Genomic DNA, 25563 nt, shown 5'->3' with positions numbered 1-25563 from the left:
AAGGTCGTCAGTTCTCCAGTTGTCTCAGCCACTTGCACCTCTATTATGTCGATGACGTCTTTGCGCACGGGAATATATTGAATGTGGTAAGGCTCGAAATACTGAACACCTGCACCTCTTCGAATGAAGTTGACCTCTCTCAGTAAATCCGTGACTTGATTTCCCACCACGCCACTTCTAGCCACGTCCGAGTAGACGAACAAGGAACGCGAACTGCTTCCCACCAAGACCTTGAAAGCCTTGTTCAGGTTCAGAAAACGCCAATTGCAATAGATGCTGAGTTTCAAATATTTTTGACCCTTAATAGGTAATGAGACAGACCAAAACACAGGAAAGCCATCATCGTCATGTAAGTCAGACACGACGCCAATATCAGGAATTTTATCTTCAAAAAATTCAATCTGTAAGTTAGGTCCCAGACTGTAACTATCTCCATCCTTCTTGATCCATCCCAATTTCTCAGCCAAAGCGACGTTGAACCACAAAGCCGGCTGGTCACTGTAGGGTCTTAAGATGTCATTATTGTCTGTAACAAGGTCTTCGCCTTCCCACTTGAACTTGACGTAGGTTCTTTTACCATCACTGTTGAAGTATTGGGATCCCAATTTAGGACCATTATTCGCGTAGATGCGTTGTCGCTCGAAATAAGCGATCATGGATTTCATCAATCCAACACCACTCACGTTGTAAAATACCTCCTTGAGGTCTTCAGTGTCGAATGAGGCTCTTCCCACCGTATAGATGTTCGAAGTAGGTTGATCAACTCGTCGCCATAATGTGAAAGCCAATACAACCTTAGCTTCACCTTCTTCATTCGACAGGGATGAGATCGTCACTCTCGCGTCAGGTAGAGAGATGCTACTCATTCCCACTCTCCATCCTCCGTCTCCATTCAGGCGTAAGGGGTGTGGTAACCTGATCTTGAAATGGTTCGACTTGTTGTCCGGGAACTCGCTCTTACTGCTGTGACTGGGTAAGCTGACGTAAAAATCACTCATCCTTTCTTGAAATGCAACGTGATCGTGGTCACGCCCGACGCAAAGTCCACCAGTCGTCCGTCGTTCTCAGATACCTGCGTCTCTACAATGTCCAAAAAGGTCGTGCGCACCGGTAGATATAGGATGTGTCTCGGTTGAAGGTCGATCACGTCAGGATCGTAACGAACCTGTTTCAACAGGTCCGTGACTTGATTCCCCGTCACCATACTGTCCCACATTCGAATACACGAACAAGGAACGACGCTCGTGACCGAACGCCTCTTCGTAACTGCGATCCAAATCCGTGAACACCCAATTGATGAAACAACTCAAATGTAAGGTGTCGGGGTCGATCTTGTAAAATGTCTCGTCCCCGTCATTCTGAGCTATGATCAAGTCCGTGGCCGTGGGTACGACTTCCTTGGGAAATTCTTTCCTCAAGTGAGGTCCCAAGACGTAACCCGGTCGACCGTTTGGCAAGGTTCCCATTTTGACCCATTTCATCTTCTTGGCCAATTCGATGCCGATGTTCATTTGTGGGTAGACGCGTTTACTGTTGATCAGGAGGCTGAGGCACGTTCTCGAATTGTCCAGGACGCATTCTCCATGCTCGGGCCGATGCATGACCGTGTACAGCAATTCGGTGGGATCGTCGGGTTTACTCTTTTTCTTGTACATCGTCACGTCGGCATCCGTTCGATCTCTCATCCTACGCATGTATCGATCTCGTATCGCGTTCAACTCGGTACCGGTCCTCGGCGTGAACTCCAAATCGCCCTCTCGCGTCGCTGAAGAGACCCGACTGTATAGGTTTATGGAGGCGTTCACCATGTCGATCCACCAGATTTCAAACAGAAGAGAATCTTTCAAGTCCATCTTACGCGTCGCGGACGGAAACGAGAGGTCGCTGATACCCACTTTCCATCCCGACTCTCTCAACTGCAACGGGTTCGGCAGACGGTTCTTGAAACTGTGGGCCTTGTTGTACGGGAACTCGCTCGTGCTGGCATTGCTCATCAGTTGCACGTAAAAGTCGTCGACAGACTCATTCATACTTGAAGTGCAATGTCACCGAGGTCACGCCCGAGGTAAAGTCCACCAGTCTTCCGTCGTTCTCGGCCAATTGCACCTCCACTATATCCAAGACGTTGCTGCGCACGGGTTTATATTGAATTTGAGTCGGTTCGTACGTCGTCTTGAGCGAGTCGTGGGGGACTTCTCTCAAGAGATCCGTGACTCGATTCCCCGTGATGGTGCTACGACCCACATTCGAATACAGGTACATGGGACTGCGAGGCGGAGGGAGGTCCGGATGAACGACGACTCCACGATTGTAGGTCTTGGCGTATTCCTCATCCAAGTAACTGAAGCGCCAGTTGCAATAGGGACTGAGCTGTAACGTCCCGTGGCTGTCCAAATTCCAAAATTCACGAGATCGATTGCTGTCATGGTTGGTCCAGTCTTTCTTGAAATCAGACGGGACTTTGTCGTTGGGAAAGATCTTGATCATATTCACGTTCAAGTGAACGGAGTAATACGATTCCTCGCGAATCAAACCCAACTTCTTGACCAGTTTAGTACCAAAATACACTCTGGGATGTTTTCTGTCTCCGGACTCGGCGAGGAACGTGTCGGTGTTATCGATAATCAAATCGTTCCCCTCCCATCGGAACACGGGGTAGTATTTTTTCCCGTTCGGTGCTCGTAGACTTTCACCCTCATGATCCATGTAATGATACAGGCGTTCGTGAAAACGATTGATGAGGTATTGCATGAGAGATCTGCCACTCGTCACTTTGTGTCAGTCACGGTTCAGTTCCTTTCCGCTGACGTAAAATGTGACGGGGTATCGATAAGGACGCCACGTAATCCCGTCGTCTAGCAACCTGAACGTTTCAATGGTCCAGTCCAGGCCAAACACGTAGTCGTCGTCGTCAAAGTCGTGCGCTTGAGGGACTGGTACTTGATGCGGTCGTGACGGAGGAATCGGGTAAGACACGCTCGCCAATCCCACTTTCCATTCCTTGTCGGATTCAAACAGGAGCGGATACGGCAGACGGTTCTTGAAACTGTGGGCCTTGTTGTCCGTGAACTCGCTCGTGCTGGCATTGCTCATCAACTGCACGTAAAAGTCTTTCATTTTTTCGTCTTGGGCTTTTGGGTCACGTACAAGCCTTTTTTATCCACGCAACTGTCGTACATGACTGGCCAACCTTTCCAACGCACCAAGACTTTATCCCCTTTTCATTTGACGATCTTGTTGATGCGGAACAGATCGTCGTCTTTCACGTCCACCTTTTGCAAATCTTGCGCGTAAAACGTACCATCGACCACCGTACCGTCCCATTCTTCCACCTTGTACGTGGTGACCTTCCCAGGACGCACTCGGCGTATCACAAACACCTCTTCGGTCCAACCGGGTAAATACCCTTTCTTGAATTGACGGAACTTCTTGTTCAGTCTCACACGATCCCCGACTTTGAGTTGCGGTTTCTTCAATTTCCCTTTTTTCTTTTTTCCGTAAAGAGTCTCCCACACGTCCTCGCTATTGGCTAAAGTCACTTGATCGGGAGCCATCTTGATACTGCGATGATACGATCGATTGTACCCTCGGACCAGATCTTGTAACACGGGTACATACGTCATCGTATTCTTCACGGTGAAGTACCGGTACATACGTTCTTTCAGGGTCCGATTGAACCGTTCCACCACACTGGATTTTGTATCCCCGCGCGTCGAAAAATGATGAATGCCTTTCTGCTTCATCAAATCCTGAAACGTCTTGTTGTAGAATTCCTTCCCATCGTCCGTCTGGAGATTGATGGGTTTTCTACCTCCTCTCAAGATCTTAGACATGGCTTCCGTCACCGCTTTACCCGTCTTGCTCTTCAAGGGCTGGACCCAGGCGTGCTTGGAAAACACGTCCATCACTGTCAAGAGATAACGATACCCTTTATTGTACCTCGAAATATTGATCACCTCGATCAGGTCAGCCGTCCACTGCTCGTCGATGCCGAACACCACCACCGGGACCGTGGGAAACCGACGACGTCTGGGTTTGTGCAACGTGTACCCCAAATCCCGTTGCAGGACCTCGCGAGCACGTCGTACCGAGATCTTATTGGCCTGGGCGAATCGCGTCAGACCGCCCAGACTACCGGGTCTGGATGGATCCCGATACCGTCCCAGTAACGTCCCGGTCGAAAGCGGCTTTTGCTTCTTCTTTTGACCTTTCTTCATAGTCGATAAAGTTTGTAGACGCACTGTCTCCACAACTCGAAACGTTGCTCCCGTACCTCGAGATACTTCTTAAATGAATCGGGTTGCCGTTTCAACCACAAGATATAAACCACAAAACGCATCACGTTGGGTTCGACGTCGGTATAGTCAAACACCTCCAAGGGCGAATCGCTGAAATTGTAGGGGATGGGTTCACCCTTACCGTATCGCTCGTAGACACTAGTGCACTTGGAACACAAGGTCGTCCAACACCATCGATCGGCTATGGTCGTACACATTCTCGAGATCAACCAACTCAAAGCATGAGACATAATGATTTGAACCCAATTTTTATTCACACTTTCTTATATGTACAAAAACGTCGTGCCTGATTGGTTCTTACGTAAAAATCGACTCTGATTGGATAACACGAAAAAGAAGGCGAAAAAAGACTTAGTCTGAATCTGAAAAGTATTGAGCATAGTCCGTGTCCTTACAAGCCTGCCCGTACTCATTATCACAGTCTTCCTCAGGTATCCATGGCATAATATTTACAATTTCTCCAATCACATTTACCGGGTCTCCACTTCAGGGCTTCCTCCTCGTCCCCCTTCACATAGAATGCTTGACGCATACTCTCTCTACACTCACCACACAGGTCATCCTCCTCCGCTTCAAGGGCACGGAAGAAAAACCGATCCTTCCACAGATCACGCTGACGCATGATATCGTAGATCAACTCTTCCAATTTCAGACACGTTTCCTTGTGAGCGCACCTGTTGAACGTCAGTATCTCCTCCACCTTGGGACTCTGGTCCGACTCCCTCACCCGTCGTGACAGGTCGCGAGCGAACCGCAAGGGTTCAAACAGATCACGGATGACATCGCTCATCATGTACGTGAGGTTATTCGTGGCGATAAAACAGGCACGCTCGGTGTCCAGGGTGGGATCCCGACAATGAATGAATTTGAATTGACCGCTACCACTTCTATACATCACGCGACACCACTCACCACAGAACAAAAACACGTGTTCGTTCTTCTTCATCATCTCCAAAATCGTACCACCCCAGTCAGGACGACGTCTCATCAAGAGCTCAAAAGACCACAGACTATCGGGTATTTGACCTAACGGTTCGAAGAGATTGTCAAAAATGTACATGTCCACTTTCGCCTCCGGAATGGCATCGAGATCTCTTAAAGTGTGTACCTTCTGATCCACGATCTGCTCCACGAGGTCCCGAATCTGGTTCGAGTTGCTATAGTAAGTCATCTTGAAACCCGCCCTCAGACAAACTCGTTAAACTTCTTTCCTTCTCGATCCGCTCGCTTCATGATCTGCAAGTCCGACAAATGAGGATAGCAACTACGCACACCCCAGTCAATCAAGTGCCTCTGGAGCCTATAGTACAAAGGAGAGACAAGACGTAACTCCAATTCAATTATCTTCCCGTGTAACGGTCTTTCGCCTTCTTTTTCGATTGTATCCAAAACGTCAGAAGCTCGATTCAACTGTTGTCTAAGATCTTCAAGGATCTCTTGCACGTCTCTCTCATCCAAAATCCTACAGGTCATCACCGCGTCAACAGCAAGTCGAGAATGATTCGCTGCGTCCAACGGGCTCCTTTTATACCCGCGCTGTGGATCCACTTTTCACTCCGTACTTTCCCGGATCACGCGCCCTTTTTCAGATCCGCCAATCGGAACGAAGACCGTCACATGATCCCATCACACCACACGTCGCCGATTGGTCGTCAAAAACGTCCATAAAGTCGAACCACGCATTCCATCACGAGTCACTTTTCTCAGCAGTCGTCATGGATTCACACGGCGAACCCGACAGTAAAAAAAGAAAAAAGGAGGCGCGTAAGAAACTGCTCTTACCCAAGAGAGTGGAAGGAGAAGGTAAACTACAATCCACCTTAGATAGATGGTTATTCAAAAAACCTTGTGCCAGACTACGTTTCAACGAACGCGTCCTCTTCAAAGAGATCACCCCGGACTCGGTCAGTTGGACCACCGTCCCCCTCAAAGGCTTCTCGCGACCCTGGAGCGCCTTTTCGATCCAACGTCAAGAATGTAAATGCCAAATGAAAAGTAACCATGACAAGCGAAGGCAAAGACTGACCCCCAGAAACGTGCGAAAAACCACCCACATCCTAGAAACCATGCAACGTGAAAACACCTTGTTGGGATACTAACTCGTTCTCTATCTTCACAGACTCAAAGCTACCTGCCATTCAAGGCGGATGCATGACCGTGATCAGAGACTCACCTCCTCGAACCATGCAAGTCCTGGAAGCCATGGGACTCGACAAATTCAAGAAAGACGACCTCGTAGAAGTATCACCTGAAGTGGATGACCGAGGAGAATTCACCGAAGTCCAAGTGTTGGAGGAATTCGACCCCGATCAGTTCCTGAACCAACTGAAACCCCAAGATTCCATCTGCCCACGTTGCATGGTACCCCTGACATACGGAAGCGTGCGAACCCCAGACGGTGGTACCTGGGAGTATTACCGATGCCCCTCTTCCAGATTCTACACCAAGTGTTATGTGACCTGCGGCGTCAAAGAGGTTGGCACTTACCTGAGACGCGTCGAAGAACAGACCCACCCCTGCTACAGGAACATCGACCCGGCTCGTTTCCGATGTCTATGCAGCAAGTCCCTGGTCTTAGCCACCTCCCACTCCCAGTCCAACCCAGACAGGCTCTATCTCAAGTGTCCCAAGCGTACCTGCAAGTTCTTTCAATGGATCGACGAATACCCACGAGGAGTCGCCGAAGCCATACTGATCAATGGACAGGACCCAAACTAAGAAAAAGACAGACACAGTTTTTGTAAAAAACACACTCTGATTTTTATTTCACATTATTTACACGTTGGGTAATTTGTCCTCCGCGTCGATCATGGCTCGCATCGTTACTTGATCACAATGGTTGAAAGTACTATAATAAAAGTCAATTGTGAGGACATAGCGTCTCGCTGTCTTCTTCTGTCTCTTAGTCCAAGTGGACTGAAAGGGTTCAAACCCGTAACACAGCATCAGTCAGTGATACGTAATACGGTCCACGGGCGGCTTCACCTTAAGGTCCCATACAAGGTTCTTATATATAGTACGGATCGAGTTGAATAAAGTTCTCCCGAAACACTTCTCGATTCTACGGTACTGGTACATACTTCGGGTCCAGTTCTCCCTCTGCTCGTCCATGAAAAACAAAATCTGGTGAAGCATCACCTCGAGCTGACTGGAATCTTTGAGCTGCGTCAGCCATCGTCGGCCCACCAACAAATCCCGGATGGGAAAGTTCATGTCCTCATAAAATCGGGTCCAGGGTGCCTGCATTTGATCAATGGCTTCCTCATACGTAGTTTCAGGCTTTCTCGGTCTGAAATTGTTCTGCAGGTATCTCTCCCTCAAGGCCATATTGACGCTCAATACAAGTTTAAAACTCAGAGTGAAGATCGGGGGCGGCGCGGATTCGCCTTATGAAGATCCGTCCAACCAATCACAGATCGAGACCAAGTCACGTGTTACCTCAGACCCAGGGGATAGGGGGGTATCCCCCTACCACACCCACTCACGGTAGGAGACTGGACACCATCATACCGTGTGTATAAAATAAGCGAGTTGGACCGTTCACTTTTCACTCTGAGTTATTTTTCAACTTGTATGAGCGCCTATAGAAGACTGTGGATACTCTCGTTGGTGTGGCTCCTCAAGGTACCAAGTGAGTATGGAAGTATTAGAGCAGTGTCACATAGAGTTGACTACCTGGGAAAAGCGGGTGAGAGAGTGGATGAAGGACGAAGAAGAGACCCCTTTGTACAGGGACCTAGAACAACTTTTAGGTTTTATCGAGGTGGCCCTGGACCAACTAGATCTTTTGGGGCTGGAAGAGAGGTTGGGGGTCCTTGATGAGGACGACACCAATGATTTGGTGATTCATATAGACTGGGTCCGAAACACTTACCGTCAACTGCTTCATTTTTAGCCATGGAACAACCCCTTCACTGCCACGTATGCAAACAGCTGAGACCCTGCTGCTGCCTACCGATCCTAGAACTAAACAGAAATGGAACCCACACCCAATTCGTACGTGCGATCACGGGACCACTCAGAAAAGAATGGGGACTAGGGTGCGTCTACGCCACCTGTTGCGGGGCCATCTACGGGTTGTACTACATTAGGGAAACCAACTGTTACGAACCCGTCTTCCTGGGAAACGGTTACACCCAGGCCCTGTCACGTGTCAATCACGTCAAATCGTTTATTGATTGATATCCCGAAGAAAAAGAGGGCGCCGGTCAATAGGACCGTGCACATGTCCCACCCTGTAATAAGTGGAATGACCAATAAAGTTGTTTTTTGTTCCATTTTCAGACTCCATGTCTCGATTTCCTAACCCTCAATGTCCATGGTGCAAGGAAGGATACACTTTCAAACACAGTATCAGAGACTACTTCCTGACACCCTGTTGCGACCAATTCTTTCACGGAACCTGCAAAGCCCTCCACACTGAGCGGTTGAAACCCTCCGAAAGACTCTGCCCTCATTGCAAAGCCGTGAATTTCGGACTGCCTCCCGATGACAACCCCAAAACCAAGTCCTAAAGAGGTAAGCGCTTCGATGGTCTAATGGTTAAGACGTTGAGTTGTGGCCTCAAAGACCCAGGTTCGATTCCTGGTCGGGGCATTAAAATTCTTTTTTCTTTTTTATTCCCTATAGAGACGATGAAAAAATCACGCAACAAACCATGTACATTCTCTCTTTAAAGGATCTTTATTAGTTTTTGTTACAGGCATGAATAAAAATGTTTTTTTCACTCCTCTGATTCTGGTGGTGGTGTTTTTACAATTTGTTTGACAAATGCACGGTACGCCAACTCGTCTCTGTTGTCCCAACTGCTCTTCCACGCTTCCCATCCGTCCTCAAATCCATCCGACAACTTCTCCAAACACACAGGGTCTTTAAACGAGACTGACTGGTCAGCAAACATCTTCTCAGACAGCATTCTTCTGAACCTCATCACCTCATCCGCCAGCTTTGTCACCTCTTTCCTCAGGAGGACATCCATAGCGTGAGAAACGGCGCATTTCATTATCTTTCCAAGAATACCGTCATGAACAGCATCCATCACCCTCGCGGCAAGTTCTTCTATCTTCTCCTCTTCAGAAACACTATTCACCTTCGTCTCGCTCTCCTCTGAAGACATCTTCTAGTCGCCTAGCTCAAAACAACAATACTCACTCCCGCAAACCCTTTTATTCCCATACGAACCTCAATTTCATGCACGTGACAACCTCGATTTCAGGGATTGGCTATCGCCTTATTTGGACATGCGCGTCACAACCTCGATTTCAGGTTGTCCCATCTGCGCATGCGCCAGTTTTCGCGAATATCGCCATCTTGGATTTACAAATTTAAGAGAATGTATGGGAAAATAGTGGTCACATGGTATCATCCCTGGCTCCTGATTGGTTACTGCCCAAATAAGCGTATATGACTACTCATAGTTTTTTGCATTGTTATTTTTTGTTGTAATTAATTATGGGAACAAGTACTTTACTAGCTGTTGAAAGTGCCAAAATTGTAATTTGTAAAAGTAAACTTTTTGATTTTTATGGTGAACTTGGATATATGTTAATTCAATAGTCTTCCTTGTCAAAATAGCAAAACTTAAATATTTCTTTTCTGATTGTTATAACTTGCAGATTGGGGACATTGCACCAGATTGTGTCACTTTCTAAATAATGGATAAAGTATACATGTAACCAAAAACAAGTGAATGTGAAGTACAGTTTGAACACAATGGACATCTCAATCAGCACAAAAACATTACTGGCTCATGCATCTCAAGTGTGGAAGTCATCAAGTGTTATTTTAGTCAAGGAATTGGTGGTCTAGTTTACTTCAAGACAATGGAAATGAAATTCTAAAGAGAAACTATTTGACATATAACAAAGTGAAGATGAAACCATAGTTCAAAATATGATGGTATTCAATGCCAGTGGAATGACATTTCTTTTAGGAAAAATTACCTTCTCAATTAATTTGTATTGATTCGGGAAGGCATTTATCTCCTAAACTTTGAGATTATTTTGAGGCACATAAAATCTATAGTCATGCACTGCTTTAGGAGATTAACAACAACATTAAAGCTACTGTTGAATAGAAAACATGATGATCTTGATGACAATATTCAGTAGAGTATTCAGTTGACATTAATTATATGCTGTGCAATTTATTATTTATTATTGTCATCCTTCTCTCCCTATGAAGAACAGAAATAATAAAAATAGCACATGTCAAATTACATGTCGAGTATAGCGCTTTTAAGGTTATTGTACAGAAACATCTCTTTGTACAAATTGGGCACAGTATGGTCTGCAGCACACTCATTAACATAGAAATCAATCGAGACTTAACAAAGAAAATAGAGAAATTTTGAATTACCTTGGTTTATTTCTTCTCATTACATGCATCTCACAGGTTTTATGGGTGAAGGTCCAAAAAACTGAATTAATGAAGGTCACAACTTCATGTAGTCGACAAATTGGCCTGTTGTAAATACTCTGGATGAATCGGTCCTTTGCTGGAATTCTGTTTTTGGTTTAAAACCGCAACATGGCGTGTAACTTGCCAAATATTTTAGACTACGAGTAGTCCCTCTTTCGCTTAGTCCGTCGTGCGTGACGCGAAAGAAAACCGTGAGAAAAAAATGGCAGCGCGAAATCCTGGAGGCGAAGAGCACGCGAACGGAGGGACTACCGCCTAAGTCCAAGAGTTTGAATTATGCGTTGGTCTCACAACGCAAAAATATTATTGGCTCATGTTAGGAGCGTTGACAACATGTTGTCAACATTTGAGATACCTGTGACGTCTTGCAGGAATGTTTTGGAACCGGAGCAAATTGAAACGGTACCAGAGCAAATCGAAGCGTTGGATTCGAGCTTCGCAAGCCCTGATGTTCTTGCGAATCTGCCACCAGGCTTTGGAAAGATTTAAATTTATCCAGTGTTTTGTTTGGCAAAGCTTTCTGCCTCCAACTCGACTGCGAGCGTGTTAGTGATTTCGCCGCTCAACAGCATCGTCTAAGTCAGCGACTATAAATTCACTGAGCTTGGCCTTTTTCTGCCGTCCATTTGAAAGATTGAACCAGCTTCTTACTTGAAACCGAACATTCACCTGAAATTTTCCGATGCTATCGGCAAACATTTCACCGCAGTTGGATGATCTCCTATGTATAATGTATAGTGTATAATATAAATAAATTCTCGGTTGAAACTCTGTTCAAATTTTCGCAATAACTTTTAGACGCAGCGAAAATCGTTACAAGAGGCCTCTTTCGCCGTCTTCTTTTTAAAACTTCTTTGGCAGTTTCGCTGAACGGCATATGTTTTTACCTGGCTACTTGAAGAGTAGAGTAGAGCAATTTTACTCAGATCTCCTGGGGCTATTGATAACAGGCGATAATACGAGGACGTCAAGATGAGAAATCCTACACCGAAAAATCACTCGGCTGTGAAAGGGCAAACTCTTGGGCTTTGGAGGTAGTCCCTCCTTTCGTGCGCTCCTAGCCCCCAGGATTTCGCGGGGCCATTTTTTTCTCGCGAATTTCTTTCGCATCACGCACGACGGACTAAGCGAAAGAGGGATTACTCGTAGTCTACAAATATTTAAAAATCCTTTGTTCCACGGAAGTTTTCCACAGAGACTTTGTGTGCTTTCTTTAGGTATGCAATTGTTTCTATCGAGTAAATTTGAAACATTTTGTTCCTTTTAAAGCAGTTGGAAAAGACTTCTAAAAATTTAAAACACTGCGGTGGACTTGGTTTCACCGAGTGGGGAATAACTGCTGACTATGATGATTGTCATAATGTAACACCAGGAATGTTTAAGAGTGTTGTCCGACTTGAGAGTGGACCGAGGGATGGGCAAAGCTTTTTGGTTAAGTGGGGGAGGGAGTGGGGGTTAGTTGAGTGGGATGTTAGCAAAAATATATGCCATGAAAAACTTCGAAACTTTGAAATTTTTGCTGTAATTAACAAGAAATCATGAATTATAAAAATATTAGTCAAGTAAGTATCGATTACACAATGATAGTGCAACAGTATGTTTTGTTGTAACATTTAATTGACAGCTAGTTATTGTTAAATGATGGTGCAATAGTTTACATGTTGATGGTGCAATAGTTTAGTTAAATAGCTCACGTATGATGTTGTTGAACAGTGCAGTGGAGTAACGCGAGGTGAATAGTGGTTACAATTCTCTTCCATCAGTGCATAATTGTTTCTTGCTGTGAAAATGTCGAAAGGTAAGGGACAGCCGAAACTGGGGAACTATATTAAAATAGACTATATTTTTATAATCTATTTTCTCTATTGCAGAAAGGAAAGACTTTAGTAAGAGTAAATGTTTAAGGAAAAATAGTAGTACCGTGGAGGAAAGAGTTTCAAACACAGGTTTGTTGTTGTCACTTTCAGTTGTAAAGTAAAAGAGATAAGCGGTAGAAATAGCAGCATCTTGCGAGAAAAATGGTAAAAATAATAACCTTTATTTTTGCTTTACTAGGCAAACAAAAGCAGCAAATTAAACAACAGGAAATCTTTACTGCCAATACTGAAAATTCTTTTAGTGAAACAGGAACGTCAAAATCTACAGGTGAGTGAAATGTTATTTCTGTCCGTCGATGGTTTCTGAATTACTAAATTTTCCTTACATACTTATTATCTTTTTGCTTTTTAAGATAAGCTGGTTGGATTGCTCTACCGATGTTGTATTTAAACATTTTGGATGTTGTAATAAATAACTGTTTGACTCGACTTGTAAACAGTGTTTACTGGGATTTCTTTTTTTTTTACAGGCGAAACTGAAGAAAAAAAAGATGAAACTTTGAAATCCATTGACGACTCTTTTTGCACTGGACAAAATGAAGGTACCAAATGTCACAACTATGTTATTTTGCGTCTACATGGTGAACTGAAACTTTAATCTACCAAAAGCCGTTAATAATTACAGGCTTCGGGTTAACAACTAATGGCTTTATACAGGACCATCATTACCAAATGTACCGGAAAATAGTCATTGTAGTAAATTATGCTAAATAAGTAATAAGTCAATCCACTGATGGTCTAGAAAAAGGCTCAGCAGGTTGTAACAATTCAGCTCAATTTGTTCAATACAAATATTTACAAGATCAAAGGCTGCCACCTCTTTAGATCATGCAGGTTTTGAAACAGCCAGTAAAAGAATGATACTAAATCTTATTTAGTTTTAGTCCGGCTGTGACTTGGCAAGAAGCATTAAAGGTAGTTTTTAACTCGGAATATGTTTATTATTTTCCAAGTTGTGGTGGTGAAACGGTTTCACTCCATCACTCCTTCACTCCTGTACTCCTTGACTCACTTCCCATTAGACATGTGGAAACCCGAAGGGGGGAACTCTCATATGAAAAGGCAAGAAATGCTCTTCAGAAAATTACAATTTAACTCCTGACGGAGACTAATGTGGACATTGCCTGAGCTTCATTACACGGAATAAGTTCGATTATTAGCCACTGTTCAATAAAGGATTCCTCGCGCAGTTGTAGATCCAACTCGGGTACTGGAGAGATGAGGGAAATCTAGCCTGAAAACAGAAATTAAATTAGAGCGTAGATCAGAATCCTTGGTTTGCAATCGAGACGACGAGCATCCCCGATCTTACATATTGTTATTTCCCCGCCGGGTTTCGAACATGAGCAGTGTAAGGCCATTTTAAAGTTTCTTGCAGCGTGTCATGTTAATTATTTTTGAGATATAGAAATTGAAGGTGTAACGAATTTTCCACAGTAAGGAAAAAACTTATGGTTCTTGACTTAGCGATTCTATTCAGGAAAAGTGTTAGTGGTTTTTCATTGACAAACCTACGCGATATTGTAAGTTCCAAAGCAATCGTCTGAAACAAATGATTTATTTTAACAGGATTGGAATTCGTAGATTCTCGCGTAGCGAGTAAGCACTGATCACACTGTGCTACGTGCACATAAGAATTTACTTGGAAAACGGTTACCTATATAATTAGGTACAGAAGGCTCAAGTGCCCCATAATACCGTTTCAGTATTATTTTCCAAGTTCAGTGGGTCACAGCCACTTTGATTTGTATTCAAGGTGAACTGCTATCATTGCTTTGTTACAGGTGAAACTAAAAAAAAGGGAGATGAAAGATTGATATCTCATGACTACTCTTTCTGCACTGGAGAAACGTCAGCGTTAACTGATGGTACAGAATGTCAGAATTGTGTTATTTTCCGTCTACATCATAATGTAAAACTTTAATATCCCAGATGCTGTTAATAGCTACAGGCCTTAGCCTAACAACTAATGACATTACCAAAAATCGTGATTACCAAATGTGCTGGCAAATAGTCATTTTAGTCAATTATGCTAAAGTAATAACTTAATCCGCTGATAGGCCTAGAATGATTGGGGAGTGTGGAACAATTTAGCTCAATTTCTTTAAGACAAATGGTTAAAACATCAAAGACTGCCAGCACTTTAGAATATGCAAGTTTTAAAACAGTTAGTAAAGGAATGATACGAAATCTTATTCTCTTTTTTGTAGCATCTTTTAGTGAAGGTCAACTGAATAAACAGTTTGATGGAGATGCAAAGGAATGTGATCATCTAAAGAAAGTTCCGATCTCTGGATATATTCATGATACTTCACCAGTAAAGCCGAGCCGCAATAATTATACATATTTCAACTTTAAGTTTCAAAGTACAAATGGTTTCTGCGATGGAGTGTGCTTTGATAAGAGTCTCTATAATCAGGTGAAGCAAAAAGACGAAACGCAAAAGAGTGTTAGGCTCTCCAACTATTCATTGAAAAGGTCATTGCAAAATAGCAACGACATGACAATTGTCATTAATAAACGTACTAAAATTGAGAGTATTTCAGAGTGCCCATTTGATCACCAGGCACCTTCAAAACGATTTATAAAAATCAGTGAAATCAATAATATTTCAGATTTCACTTTAGTTTCAGTTATCGGGAAAGTACATATCAGATCAGAGCAGAGTGAAGTTAAGGTTCAGGAGTGGTCAGTAATGAAATTGGATTGTAATATAGCGGACGACACCAGTGCAATTAAACTTACTTTATGGGACAAAAATATCCCCTTAGTCCAAGAAGGGCAAGTATACGAAATTGTCAATGCAAGAGTTCGCTCATTCCAAGGAGAGAAATATTTATCAAGTAATTTTGACACCATCATTACTACAGTGAAATCGGATGTGCGGAATATGATAGTTGTTCCACAGCTAATGGAAAATGAAGAGTCTCTTTCACTGAATACTATAACTGTCAATCGAATTGCTGGGGTGCAAGAAATTCAACGCTATGCAGTTTGCAACAGTTGTCACCGTAGACTGAGCAATCTTCAGTCAGATCTAGGTATTTGTGATTCTTGTGGGTTAAGTCAAATCAAGACAGCTGCAGATGAAACACACTTCAGTGTAGGGGTATTCATTGGCGGAGAACACAACGTTCTTTTAAGGGTTCTTCAAGATCAAGTGGAATCTTTCATAAAGTTGTATAATGAACAAGCAGAATCTTACAACAAAATTAATGTGGAAAATCCCACAAATTCTGAGATTATCGCTGCATTTTTGGCAGCACGCGAGTTGAAAATAACTTTCAACACTAAAAGTAAACTGGTGTCTTCGATTTTATATAGCAAATAAGATAAAGTAACATTGCCTGTTGTTTTATTTAGGTTAGCAAGGAGTTGTAAAAGTTATTGCTTTGCAACGTAAAGAAATGGAAAAGCATTTCCTTGCTGAATCTTACTTTGTTGAAACTTAATGCTATAAGATATGTGTATAGCAAGTTAAGAGATTGATTTGTAGAATACCCAATATTGTTTATCGTCTAGAAATTGTTTCCGTTTTTGAAAGTGTAAGAAATAATTCATTAGTGAAAAATATTGTAATATCACTGAAATGCATAATGTTTAATAAACTGTTGAAAATTGTTCTTGTGTTGAATATATACAGTTCGCTATTTAAAACTAAACAAATGCCTTAGTGAAAAGTAGAAGAACCGAAGCCAAATGGATAGTTATAGAAAACGACCTTCGACCCTGGGAATAGGATTAGCATCCTACATAGTATAGTCTGTAGTTGCTTCATGCCGGAAATGAAGTCCAAAGATAACGAAGAATCTTGTCCATTCGGGAAATGAAGCCTGCGTGACAACTAAGATATGTGATGCTTTATTTAACTTTTATGTTATCTTCCTTGCTCTCAACTGATTTCTTTTTTCTTACAAAAGTTCCTATTGTACTGTCAAACATAAAAGGACCCCAACAAGAACAAAAGTTCCTGTGTGATCAATTGGGAAAATTGATGGGTAAACAGTTCTAGCCACACTTCTTTGATATCAAGATAAGAAATTATTTTTTGAACAATAGCCGATATACAATTGCAACAATAACTGAAAAAGGTAAGTCACAAAATATTCTTTCTTTTTGAAATGCGTTCTTCAAAAAAGTATGCATAAAGTCATTGTCCCAGAAAACAAAGAAATGAAAAAGACTTAGAAATTAACATCGTAGAAACATGCGGACAGCCTTGGTTATAGTCCCCACAGAAAAATAGACTTTTTTACATATAACTGGACTTTGATAGTTGCCGAAACATCCACTTATTTTAAAAATGAATAATTATAGCTATGTCAAAGCAGTCAGTTGGCCTGATAACAACCCGTCCCATTTAAAACGAGATGGTATCAACAGGGGAGGTTTGATAAATTTCGTTATTTTGTAGCAGTGTACATCTGCCTCAAAATAATGAAATAAAGTTTCAGTATAAAAAAATATAGTTCTGTTGTAACAGTCCTTGATTGCACATAAAAACATAGCAAAATGTTTACAGATAGAAATGGAGACATGCGAAGACGCAATGGAGAAACAGAATATGTAGGCGACACATTTGAACAAGTGCATAAACAACTCCTTAAAAGGAAATATGATGTGCACAAACAAACTAGACAACGGCGCATACAACGGAAAAGATACAAGGAATACTTGGCGTCATTTTAGACCTACTGGACTAAAGGATAGAATTTCTTTAAAATTGTTATTCTTAAGAAGTAAGAAATGTTGATAAGAGAAAGTATAAAAAAAAAGAAGAAGAAAAGGCATATTTTTTATTAGATCGTTACAGCGACAATCATAGAGGGCAGACCTAGTTAGAAAAAAGCAAAAAGAAGCGTGCTAATAACTTTGCTAAAAAACAATAGAGCTCACTATACAACCGGGAATAGGTGTTAGCACACAAAAATAATTACACAATCCGTGGAACAATACATGAGAAACGTAGACAAATGATGTAAGTAGCAAGATCAAGAAAGATAGGGATACAGTTGCCTTCATAAAACGTGTAGCCGCTCATGATGTTATGTTATCATGAGAAAGTAGATGGAAAAAGAAAAGAATAAGCATTTTCCAATGGAGTCTGACTAATGCAATCGAAAATAATATATCTACTTGGAAAAAGTGCCAAAAACAAGGCTAACCTCATTCAGTAACCACTATAGGAATTGATAATATAAATTTAGATTGAAATGCAGTGAAGAGAGGAATGCATTGTAAACGTACAGAAATGATCTCAAAAAGATAAAAAACTACAAAAAGGTTAACAAAATAATTGGAGGATAATCAGCACTCAAGTGGTGGCTATATATGAAAATTCTTGCAATATTTATCAAACCACAAGCCAGTAAGGTAGCAAAGTACATATGCCTGAGACCAATAAAATAAAGCTTTAATAGTACGGTTCGACATTTAACGCTAAACGAATGGCTTAAGTGAGAAGTAAAAGAAGCGAAGCAAAATGACTAGTTATAGACAACTACACTGAAAGTAAGATTAACATCCTACACAGCTCATGTAGCATAGTCTCAAGTTGCTTCATGTCGGAAATGAAGTCCAAAGATAACGGAGAATCTTGGCCAGTCGATAAATGAAGCCTGCCCGGCGAATAAGGTAGATAATGCTTTATTTCACTTTGATGTTATCTTCCTTGCTCTCAACTGTTTTTTTTTTTGCAAACATCCCTGTCACAGTATAGAAAATAAAGGGACCTCAGTAAGAACAAGAAGTTCCTGTGTGATCAATTGCATTAATTGATCGATAAACAATACTAGCCACAGTTTGGTAACATAGAGATAAGACCTAATTTTTTGAACAATAGGCAACATACAACTGCAACAATAACTGAAAGAGGTATATCACAAAATAGTTTTTTTTCCAAATGCGCTCTTTAAAAAAGTGTGCATAAAGTCATTTTCCCAGAGAACAAAGAAGTAAAAAAGTCCCCACAGAAAAATAGACTTTTCTACTCGTAACTGGACTTTGAAAGTTGCCGAAAAATCCACTTATTTTAAAAATGAATAATTATAGCTATGTCAAAGTGGTCAGTTGGCCTGATAACAACCCGTCCCATTTGAAACGAGATGGAATCAACAGGGGAGGTTTTGAAAACTTCTTATTTCGTAGCAAAGTACATCTGCCTCAAGATAATGAAATAAAGCTTGAGTATAAAAAAATACAGTTCTGTTATAACAGTCCTTGACTGCACGTAAGGACATAGCAAAATGTTTACAGATAGAAATGGAGACATGCAAAGACGCAATGGAGAAACAGAACATGTAGGCTGCATGTTTGAACAAGTGCATAAACAACTCCTTAAAAGGAAATATGATGTACATACAAAAACAGACAATGGCGCATACAGTAGAAAAGATACAAGAAATACTTGCGTCATTTTAGATCTGCTAGATTAAACGAGAAATTTCCTTAAAATTGTTATTCTTAAGAAGTAAGAAATGTGGTTAGCAGAAAGTATAAAAAAACGAAAAAAGACATTTTTTATCACATCCTGATAGCGACAATCATAGGATGCAAACCTAGTTAGAAAAAAAACAACAAAAAAAAGCGTGCTAATACTTTTACTGGAAAACAGAAGAGACCACTAGACAACCGAGAAGAGGTGTTAGCACACAAAAATAATACACAGCCGATAGAGCAATGCACGTCAGAGCTATACTGATGCTGTAACAACAATATCAAGAAAGATAAAGATAAGAATATGAAAATTGTTGCCTTGACAAAACGTGTTGCCGGTTATGTACTTATGTTACCAAGAAAAAGTAGACGGGAAAAGAAAATAGTAAAAATTTTCCAATGGAGCCTAACTAATGCATTCAAAGATAACATATATACTTGGAAAACAGCGCCAAAAACAAAGTTAAAATAACTTTAAAAAACATCAGTAACCACTCTGGGAACTGATAACATAAATTTAGATTCAAATGCAATGAAGAGAAAAATGCATTGTTAACATAGCAAAATGATCTCAAAAAGATAAAGGGCTACAAAAAGGTAAACAAAATAAGTGGAGGATAATCAGCACTCACTTTGCTATAAATGAAAATTTTGCAATATTTATCAAACCATAAGCCAATAAGGTTGCTGTTCACTGTTGCCAAATTGGATATAAAGATGCCTTTGTAGGTTTTAATTTTCAGTCATCCAGTGAAATTGGTTGACATAGTTAATACAAAATGGAAACCCTAAACAACCGTCTCTTTCTGTTGGTGTTACTTGCATTTTCTTTACATTGTTCTAAAGGTAAAGGTTTCCTCTTTTTTGTAACTTTGATATATTATAAGACAAGAGACTTGTCTCTGCGTTTGAATTGAAACTCAAGCTAAAATTTTAAAATGGTTCTACGGTAGATCCATAGTGGATAATTCAATTACTTGATTTTTATGATTAATAAAGTAGTATGCTCTGCAAAGGGCCTATCTCCAATCTCGGCCCCAGGGTGCTTTTTTAGCCCCGCCTCAAGCCAAAGAGCAAACGCAACAGCCAATCTACGTTTTTGTCACTCAAACATCTCAGAACCAATAACGTCTTTTTATGCAACACAATGACATCGTTTAGCATTCCTGTATAAAACGCCAACACCCTGCTTGTTTTGCGCCATTGTAACATTGCGCTGCAAGTTCAGTTAATTGTTTTTCTACGTTTTATTAAGATGGGTAAGTTTAAAGCTGCGTTTGTCAAGAAATTTACACCTCGCAAAATGAATGCAGTGCAAATTTAAAGTTTCTTCGCACTAGGGCACTTTAATGAAGTAAACCATATTACTTTTTCTCTAAATATGTCAATCGTCGTTAGAAAACCGATGTTGCTCCGTTAGCCAAGATAATTTCTAATGGTGTTAAAATGTATATTTGTCTTCTAGATCAACAGCAAATCAACATAAAGATTAATTCAGACGAGTGTACGTATTTTATCTTTAGTTTTCTATTTTAAACTTCTTTGCTTTACTTACGTGAAGATTTGATTGCTCAACTTCATCTTAAAGTTAAAACCTTTATCTCTATGAAACTTTTCAGTGCCACACGAAGTTCCCATTGCGGAAGAAAGCACTTGTAAGTACATATCATTTATATTCTTACAAACTTACTCTTTTTTTGTTTTCAAGGTGCGTTTTGAAAAACTTTGTAAGGAGTTTATAACATCAGTTTTCTCGCCCCAAGATTACATAAGAACCAGATATCATTTTGCGTTTATTTTGGTACATGTCAAGTTCCCTTAATCTTACTTTTATTTCTTTTCACATTTTATTCTAGTTTTTGCGCCATTGGATGATCGTAAGTATTCCGTTTTATTATATTTTAAACTGCTTTCTTGATATAAAAATTCGATTGCCCTATTACGAATAAACAATGGCAATTATAATCGCAAAGTTATTATCGCCCTATGAACTTTTTAGACCCAATTGCATTGGATAGTTCCAATTATTTATTTGCTTTGTTACTTTTTTTTTCAAGTTACTTTTACAACTTAAACAGGAATAATTAGATTAGCTGGTTGCCGCCTGATTGAGAAAAGAGAAGATTTCTTGAAATTGTTTAGTGCTTTATATTTGAGCGCATGCTACATGTAACCAATAAAACCATTCTCCAACCAAATTAATCACTGTAATCTTAGTTTTATTTGTTTTCATATTCTTAAGTTTTTTTTTGACTTTAATTGTTTAGAAAGTGAAAAAGAATTCTGGCTTCAACTTTGCGCCTTAATTTGTTCTTCTCGTAAAAACCTACCCTGTACATTTGAAGTTCCGGTACACCTTTCTTCCAGGCCTTCGCAGTAAGATTGATTTTCGGTAAAGTATCTCATTTAGGCTTAGGAACCGAAACCGCGCAAATGTTCACTTGCGAACTGAGATTAGCACAAAAACTCTTGCGAAAAGAGAGAAAAGCAACGAAAAGAAGTTTGAATCGCAACTTAACGCCGATATGTTCTGCTAGATACAGAATACTACCGTCTATAATGCAAATTGCGAGTTGATGGCAAAAAAATACCAGTCAAGAAAAATAGAAATGAAAGTTGCAATAATCTCCATACACACATTGATATATATTTTCTACTTGGAATCGATGGGGAAAGTTGGTAACAACAAAATTTGCAAAGGTCAAGCTTATCAAAGTGTAAATCAAACGCCCTTGTTTTAAAACCACTACCTCCATGATCACAGTTACTACCTCCTCCATTGCGTTATTTGAAACTAGGCAGTAATTAAAATGTCACCTTTTTCAAGATGTAGTAAACTAATTTTTCACAAAACATGGTATGCATGAAGATTTATTAAAACAGAAGTCTAAGTGTTCATGAAAAGTTTGTCTAAAATTCTAACAAACGTTTACTCTTGTTATTGCTACTTAGCAAATTTTAATCCCATAATTCGTAATCCCAATACTCCTCTTGTGCACTTTCTCATTATTTTTATTTATTTATTTTTTTTGACGAGATGAGGGCTGGCTAATCACTTATTTGAAGCTCAGAGCCCTTGTTAATAGTGTTTTTTCCTGCTGACACTATGCAGTCTTATTAAACTCTTATTAAACGACGGCTCTAATCTGTTATGCTTTATTTTATTGCCCAAAATTCTATTGATTTTAAAACTTGTGTGGGACCGCTCACTCCTCAAAATGGCGGCAAAATATGGCTTGGATTTCCTGTCAGCACACTGCATTCTTTAAAAAAGGTAATGTATGATTTTAGTGTTTAACTTCAAGTACTTGTAAGAAGATTGAATGTTTAAACCAGTTTTGAAAGTACCGTCATAGCGCTCTTTGTTTATGAATTAAGCACGCGCATTTGTCGTTGTACACAAGCAGAGGTCTATTCGATCATTGAAACAACAGACAACACAAAATACCTGTTGCTTCGCTCGTAGAATTTCATTTCTATTTCCTGTGGCCTCTCAGTGCACGAAAGAAAGAGGACAATTCCATATAATGCTCATTGCAAAGTGCGTATGGACCATAGAGGGTTCAAAGATATCGCTTCACAGTTGTATAAATATCTGTATCCTCGCAAACTTTCCTAAGTGCAAGAAATTTATTTCTGCTGATGACTGTATCCATAACCATAACTTTCCAACACCTCATTCACAGACTTCGGCTCATCTGATTTGTCTTGCTCAGCCTGCATCACCTCTGCACCCCCTTTGGTCTTCTGTGGAATCATCCCTCTAACTGTTCTCCATTCAATTCTGCTTGGAGCACTGGAATGAAATGGTCCCCTGCTAGGCTTGGTGTTGGTTCTCTTCAGTGAGAAATCAAGGTACTCTAGCTTGTTTCTGTAGAAACTTCCATTGATGTTCACTTGCTCACAGCGAACAACACCTATTCTTTGCCCAGTAAATAAGCTCTTGGCAATGGTTAAGGCTAAACGACCTGACGGATCGCCCATAACGTCGATGACAATTCATTTCTTAAAACCCATTTTGGAAGAAGCAGGTTGCTGATAAGTCGTCAACACGCTCTTGGCAATGGTGGAGGCTAAACCGCCTAACAGATGGTACGAAGCGTCCATAAAAATTAACTTCTCAAACCTCATTTTGGAGTTAGCAGGTTACCGATAAGTCATCATCAGGCTCTTGGCAATAGTGGAGGCTAAACCGCCTAACAGATGGCATGAAGTGTCGATGACAATTGACTTCTCAAACCCCATTTTAGAGCTCCCAGGTTGCTGGTAAGTCATTCAATTTTTACTTACTGCATTGAAATTGTCTAATTATGTTTAATTAAAGCGTAATTGTAATATGGCACGCATTCCATCTTGCTGTGTTCTTTTTGCTAGTAATAAGAAATGAAAGCTAAATATCTCTTGCTCAGGATGATATGAGAGTTTGAAGTTTCCCTCCTAACCTGTGACTTCTCCATAACCAAAATTTAGCCACCCTAACCTAGACTTCAAATTTCTCCTTATCTAGATCCTCACTCCTGGATATATACTGCCTCCTACGCCAGCAACTATAGTCCTTAATCATGTTTAAACTGCCCAAGGTACTTCAATATTATTAAAGAACTGTTTTTAAAGCAGGACTGAATGAGGTAATATCTCTGTTGAACAATCTACTTGACAAAGTTGAAACAAAACATGGCAGATTTGATCCCCCTAGCTATCTGGTGTGATAACACTCAGGGCCAATTTAAAGAATGCCTAGTTTTTTACCTCAATCACCTGGTGAAAAAGGAAAAGTTTCGGAGAATAGATCTCAAGTTTCCTTTAGAGGGACATTTGTACTTGATATGCAACAGGCAATTTGGTTGTATACAGAAGTTCTTTTACACAGTAGAGAGGATTGAGGCATCACAAGACTGGGCTACTTTGCTCAAAAAAACTCAGATTTGTCTTTTCATGGATTTCTCATGGATCCTAGCTTCAGAAGTGAAGTATCTATGCTATATTTCTTCAACTTTTAGTCATACAAATTAGTGTCATTTGTCAGAAAAGCAATTATTCTGTTGTGTCTCATTATTTGTAAGCTTAAATGTGATAGTTGTCTTTCAATTTCACTTTAAAAACAGATCTCAAAGACAAAACAGCCTTATCAAGATGAATGGGTAGGTCAAGTGTATATACAACCAATAAATTATTTTATCCCACTTAAAAGAATTTTTGGAAACGGTATCAAAACTAGAAACCCACAGGAAAATTAACTCCTTTCTTTTAATTCTTTAGGATTATGACCTGAAGAAACTACAATTGAAGTGGGTTGCTGTCGTCTACAAAGAAAGGTTTCTACATTGGAACAGTAGAAAAATTCTTTCTCATAAGGTTGGAACAACTTTCTCTTAGAGAATAAAAAAGGTGCTTTCATCTGGCCTCGAGTCCAGGATAAACAAGACATTAAGGCCATTTTCATCTTCCGCCACGATGTTGAAGTCATGAAAGCCGATGAAGGTGTTACAAAATACAATGTAAAAAATATTAAGTTAATCAAAGACAGGTTTCAAGCTTTTCATCCAAGTATTTCTAAAAAAAATAATTTCCATTGAACAGTTTGAAGTATACATCTAGACAACAATGCAGTTGAAAGCGGAACTTGCAATATGTTATTGTCGTTGACCTTGGGTCAAATTCCCATGCGATGGGTTTGGGGCTCACCCCTAATTCACTTTTCAAAGTATCGCCGTCAAGACATGAATAGAACAATAAAGGATCATTCTCAACTGACGTTGCACCCATATGCTTCATATGTACAATTTTTCGGTGCCAATCACGAGTTTAAATAAAAAGTATTTAATTTACAGCTAAAAATGTCAAGTAAAGGAACAGTTTATTTGGAGTGTGAAATAAAACTATTTTGTCACATTTCAGTGGACTGTACTGGTAAATAACATCTTTAAGACACCCGACGCTCCTCCGCCTTTTCTCACACTCACCCTACCACCCATGGGACTGTTTTCTCGCTTTGCAGTTCAGCATGCAAACTCGTGAGGGTCTGGGATCGGTTGCCTATCAATGGTCAACAAATGAAATACTTCCAACAGAAACTCAAAAAAGTACAGTTAAGAGGAAAAATACAATATAATTAAGTGCGAAGAGGCAGAGAACTTAAGACTGAATGGGAACATTGAAAGGCAAAAATCGATTATATAAGAGGAGACTTCGGCTTCCTTTGAGCTTCATGGTCACTTTCACACGAAACAACAGAGGTGAGTTTAATATATAGTTAAATTGACATGCACTTCTCTTAATCAACAAATTCAGAACAGAACAAACACATTTGAATAACGCCTTTTCCAATAGCAAAAGCATGGCCATGTCTTTTTATTTGAGGAAAAAAGCACGGATCTCGCAACAGATGACCGTATTTTGGTGCAAAATGGAATAATCAAGTTTTAAAACGATTTTAGCGTTTAAAAAGTTCCAGACCCAAGTAAACAATCATAGAGATGATACATTCACATCAGAGCTGCTAAAAGCTAATGTTTCCACTGTTTATTGTTTAA

The 25563-nt window shown here is 40.4% G+C and overlaps 3 protein-coding genes, 1 long non-coding RNA gene and 1 other non-coding gene across 5 annotated transcripts; 3 read left to right on the top strand and 2 right to left on the bottom strand.

The window, feature by feature from the left end:
• Nucleotides 1–4719: 4719 nt before the first annotated feature.
• LOC145501362 (uncharacterized) lies at nucleotides 4720–22763 on the bottom strand. Its single transcript, XM_081480852.1, has 2 exons — nucleotides 22757–22763; nucleotides 4720–5469 (listed from the first exon to the last, which is right to left on the bottom strand). Exon 2 carries the CDS (start codon nucleotides 5467–5469, stop codon nucleotides 4726–4728), a length of 744 nt encoding a protein of 247 aa, XP_081336978.1. The 5' UTR covers nucleotides 22757–22763; the 3' UTR covers nucleotides 4720–4725.
• Trnah-gug (transfer RNA histidin (anticodon GUG)) lies at nucleotides 8823–8894 on the top strand. The gene has a single exon. It is a non-coding gene; the product is annotated as a tRNA-His (tRNA).
• On the top strand, nucleotides 11595–20507 carry LOC145501348 (uncharacterized). Its single transcript, XM_081480835.1, has 2 exons — nucleotides 11595–12863; nucleotides 13066–20507. The coding sequence occupies exon 2, from the start codon at nucleotides 14709–14711 to the stop codon at nucleotides 15924–15926; it is 1218 nt and encodes a 405-aa protein (XP_081336961.1). The 5' UTR covers nucleotides 11595–12863; nucleotides 13066–14708; the 3' UTR covers nucleotides 15927–20507.
• On the top strand, nucleotides 20271–21378 carry LOC145501372 (uncharacterized). Its single transcript, XR_014051237.1, has 3 exons — nucleotides 20271–20289; nucleotides 20496–20534; nucleotides 20650–21378. It is a non-coding gene; the product is annotated as an uncharacterized LOC145501372 (long non-coding RNA).
• Nucleotides 21518–24042, bottom strand: LOC145501368 (large ribosomal subunit protein uL13-like). Its single transcript, XM_081480862.1, has one exon. It carries the CDS (start codon nucleotides 23012–23014, stop codon nucleotides 22661–22663), a length of 354 nt encoding a protein of 117 aa, XP_081336988.1. The 5' UTR covers nucleotides 23015–24042; the 3' UTR covers nucleotides 21518–22660.
• Nucleotides 24043–25563: the final 1521 nt, after the last annotated feature.

This window comes from Orbicella franksi, chromosome 10 (assembly GCF_964199315.1).
Source record: "Orbicella franksi chromosome 10, jaOrbFran1.1, whole genome shotgun sequence".
NCBI classification, from domain to species: domain Eukaryota; kingdom Metazoa; phylum Cnidaria; class Anthozoa; order Scleractinia; family Merulinidae; genus Orbicella; species Orbicella franksi.
The sequence above is the reverse complement of the archived record's forward strand: the minus strand, read 5'-3'. Positions and strand labels throughout refer to the sequence as shown.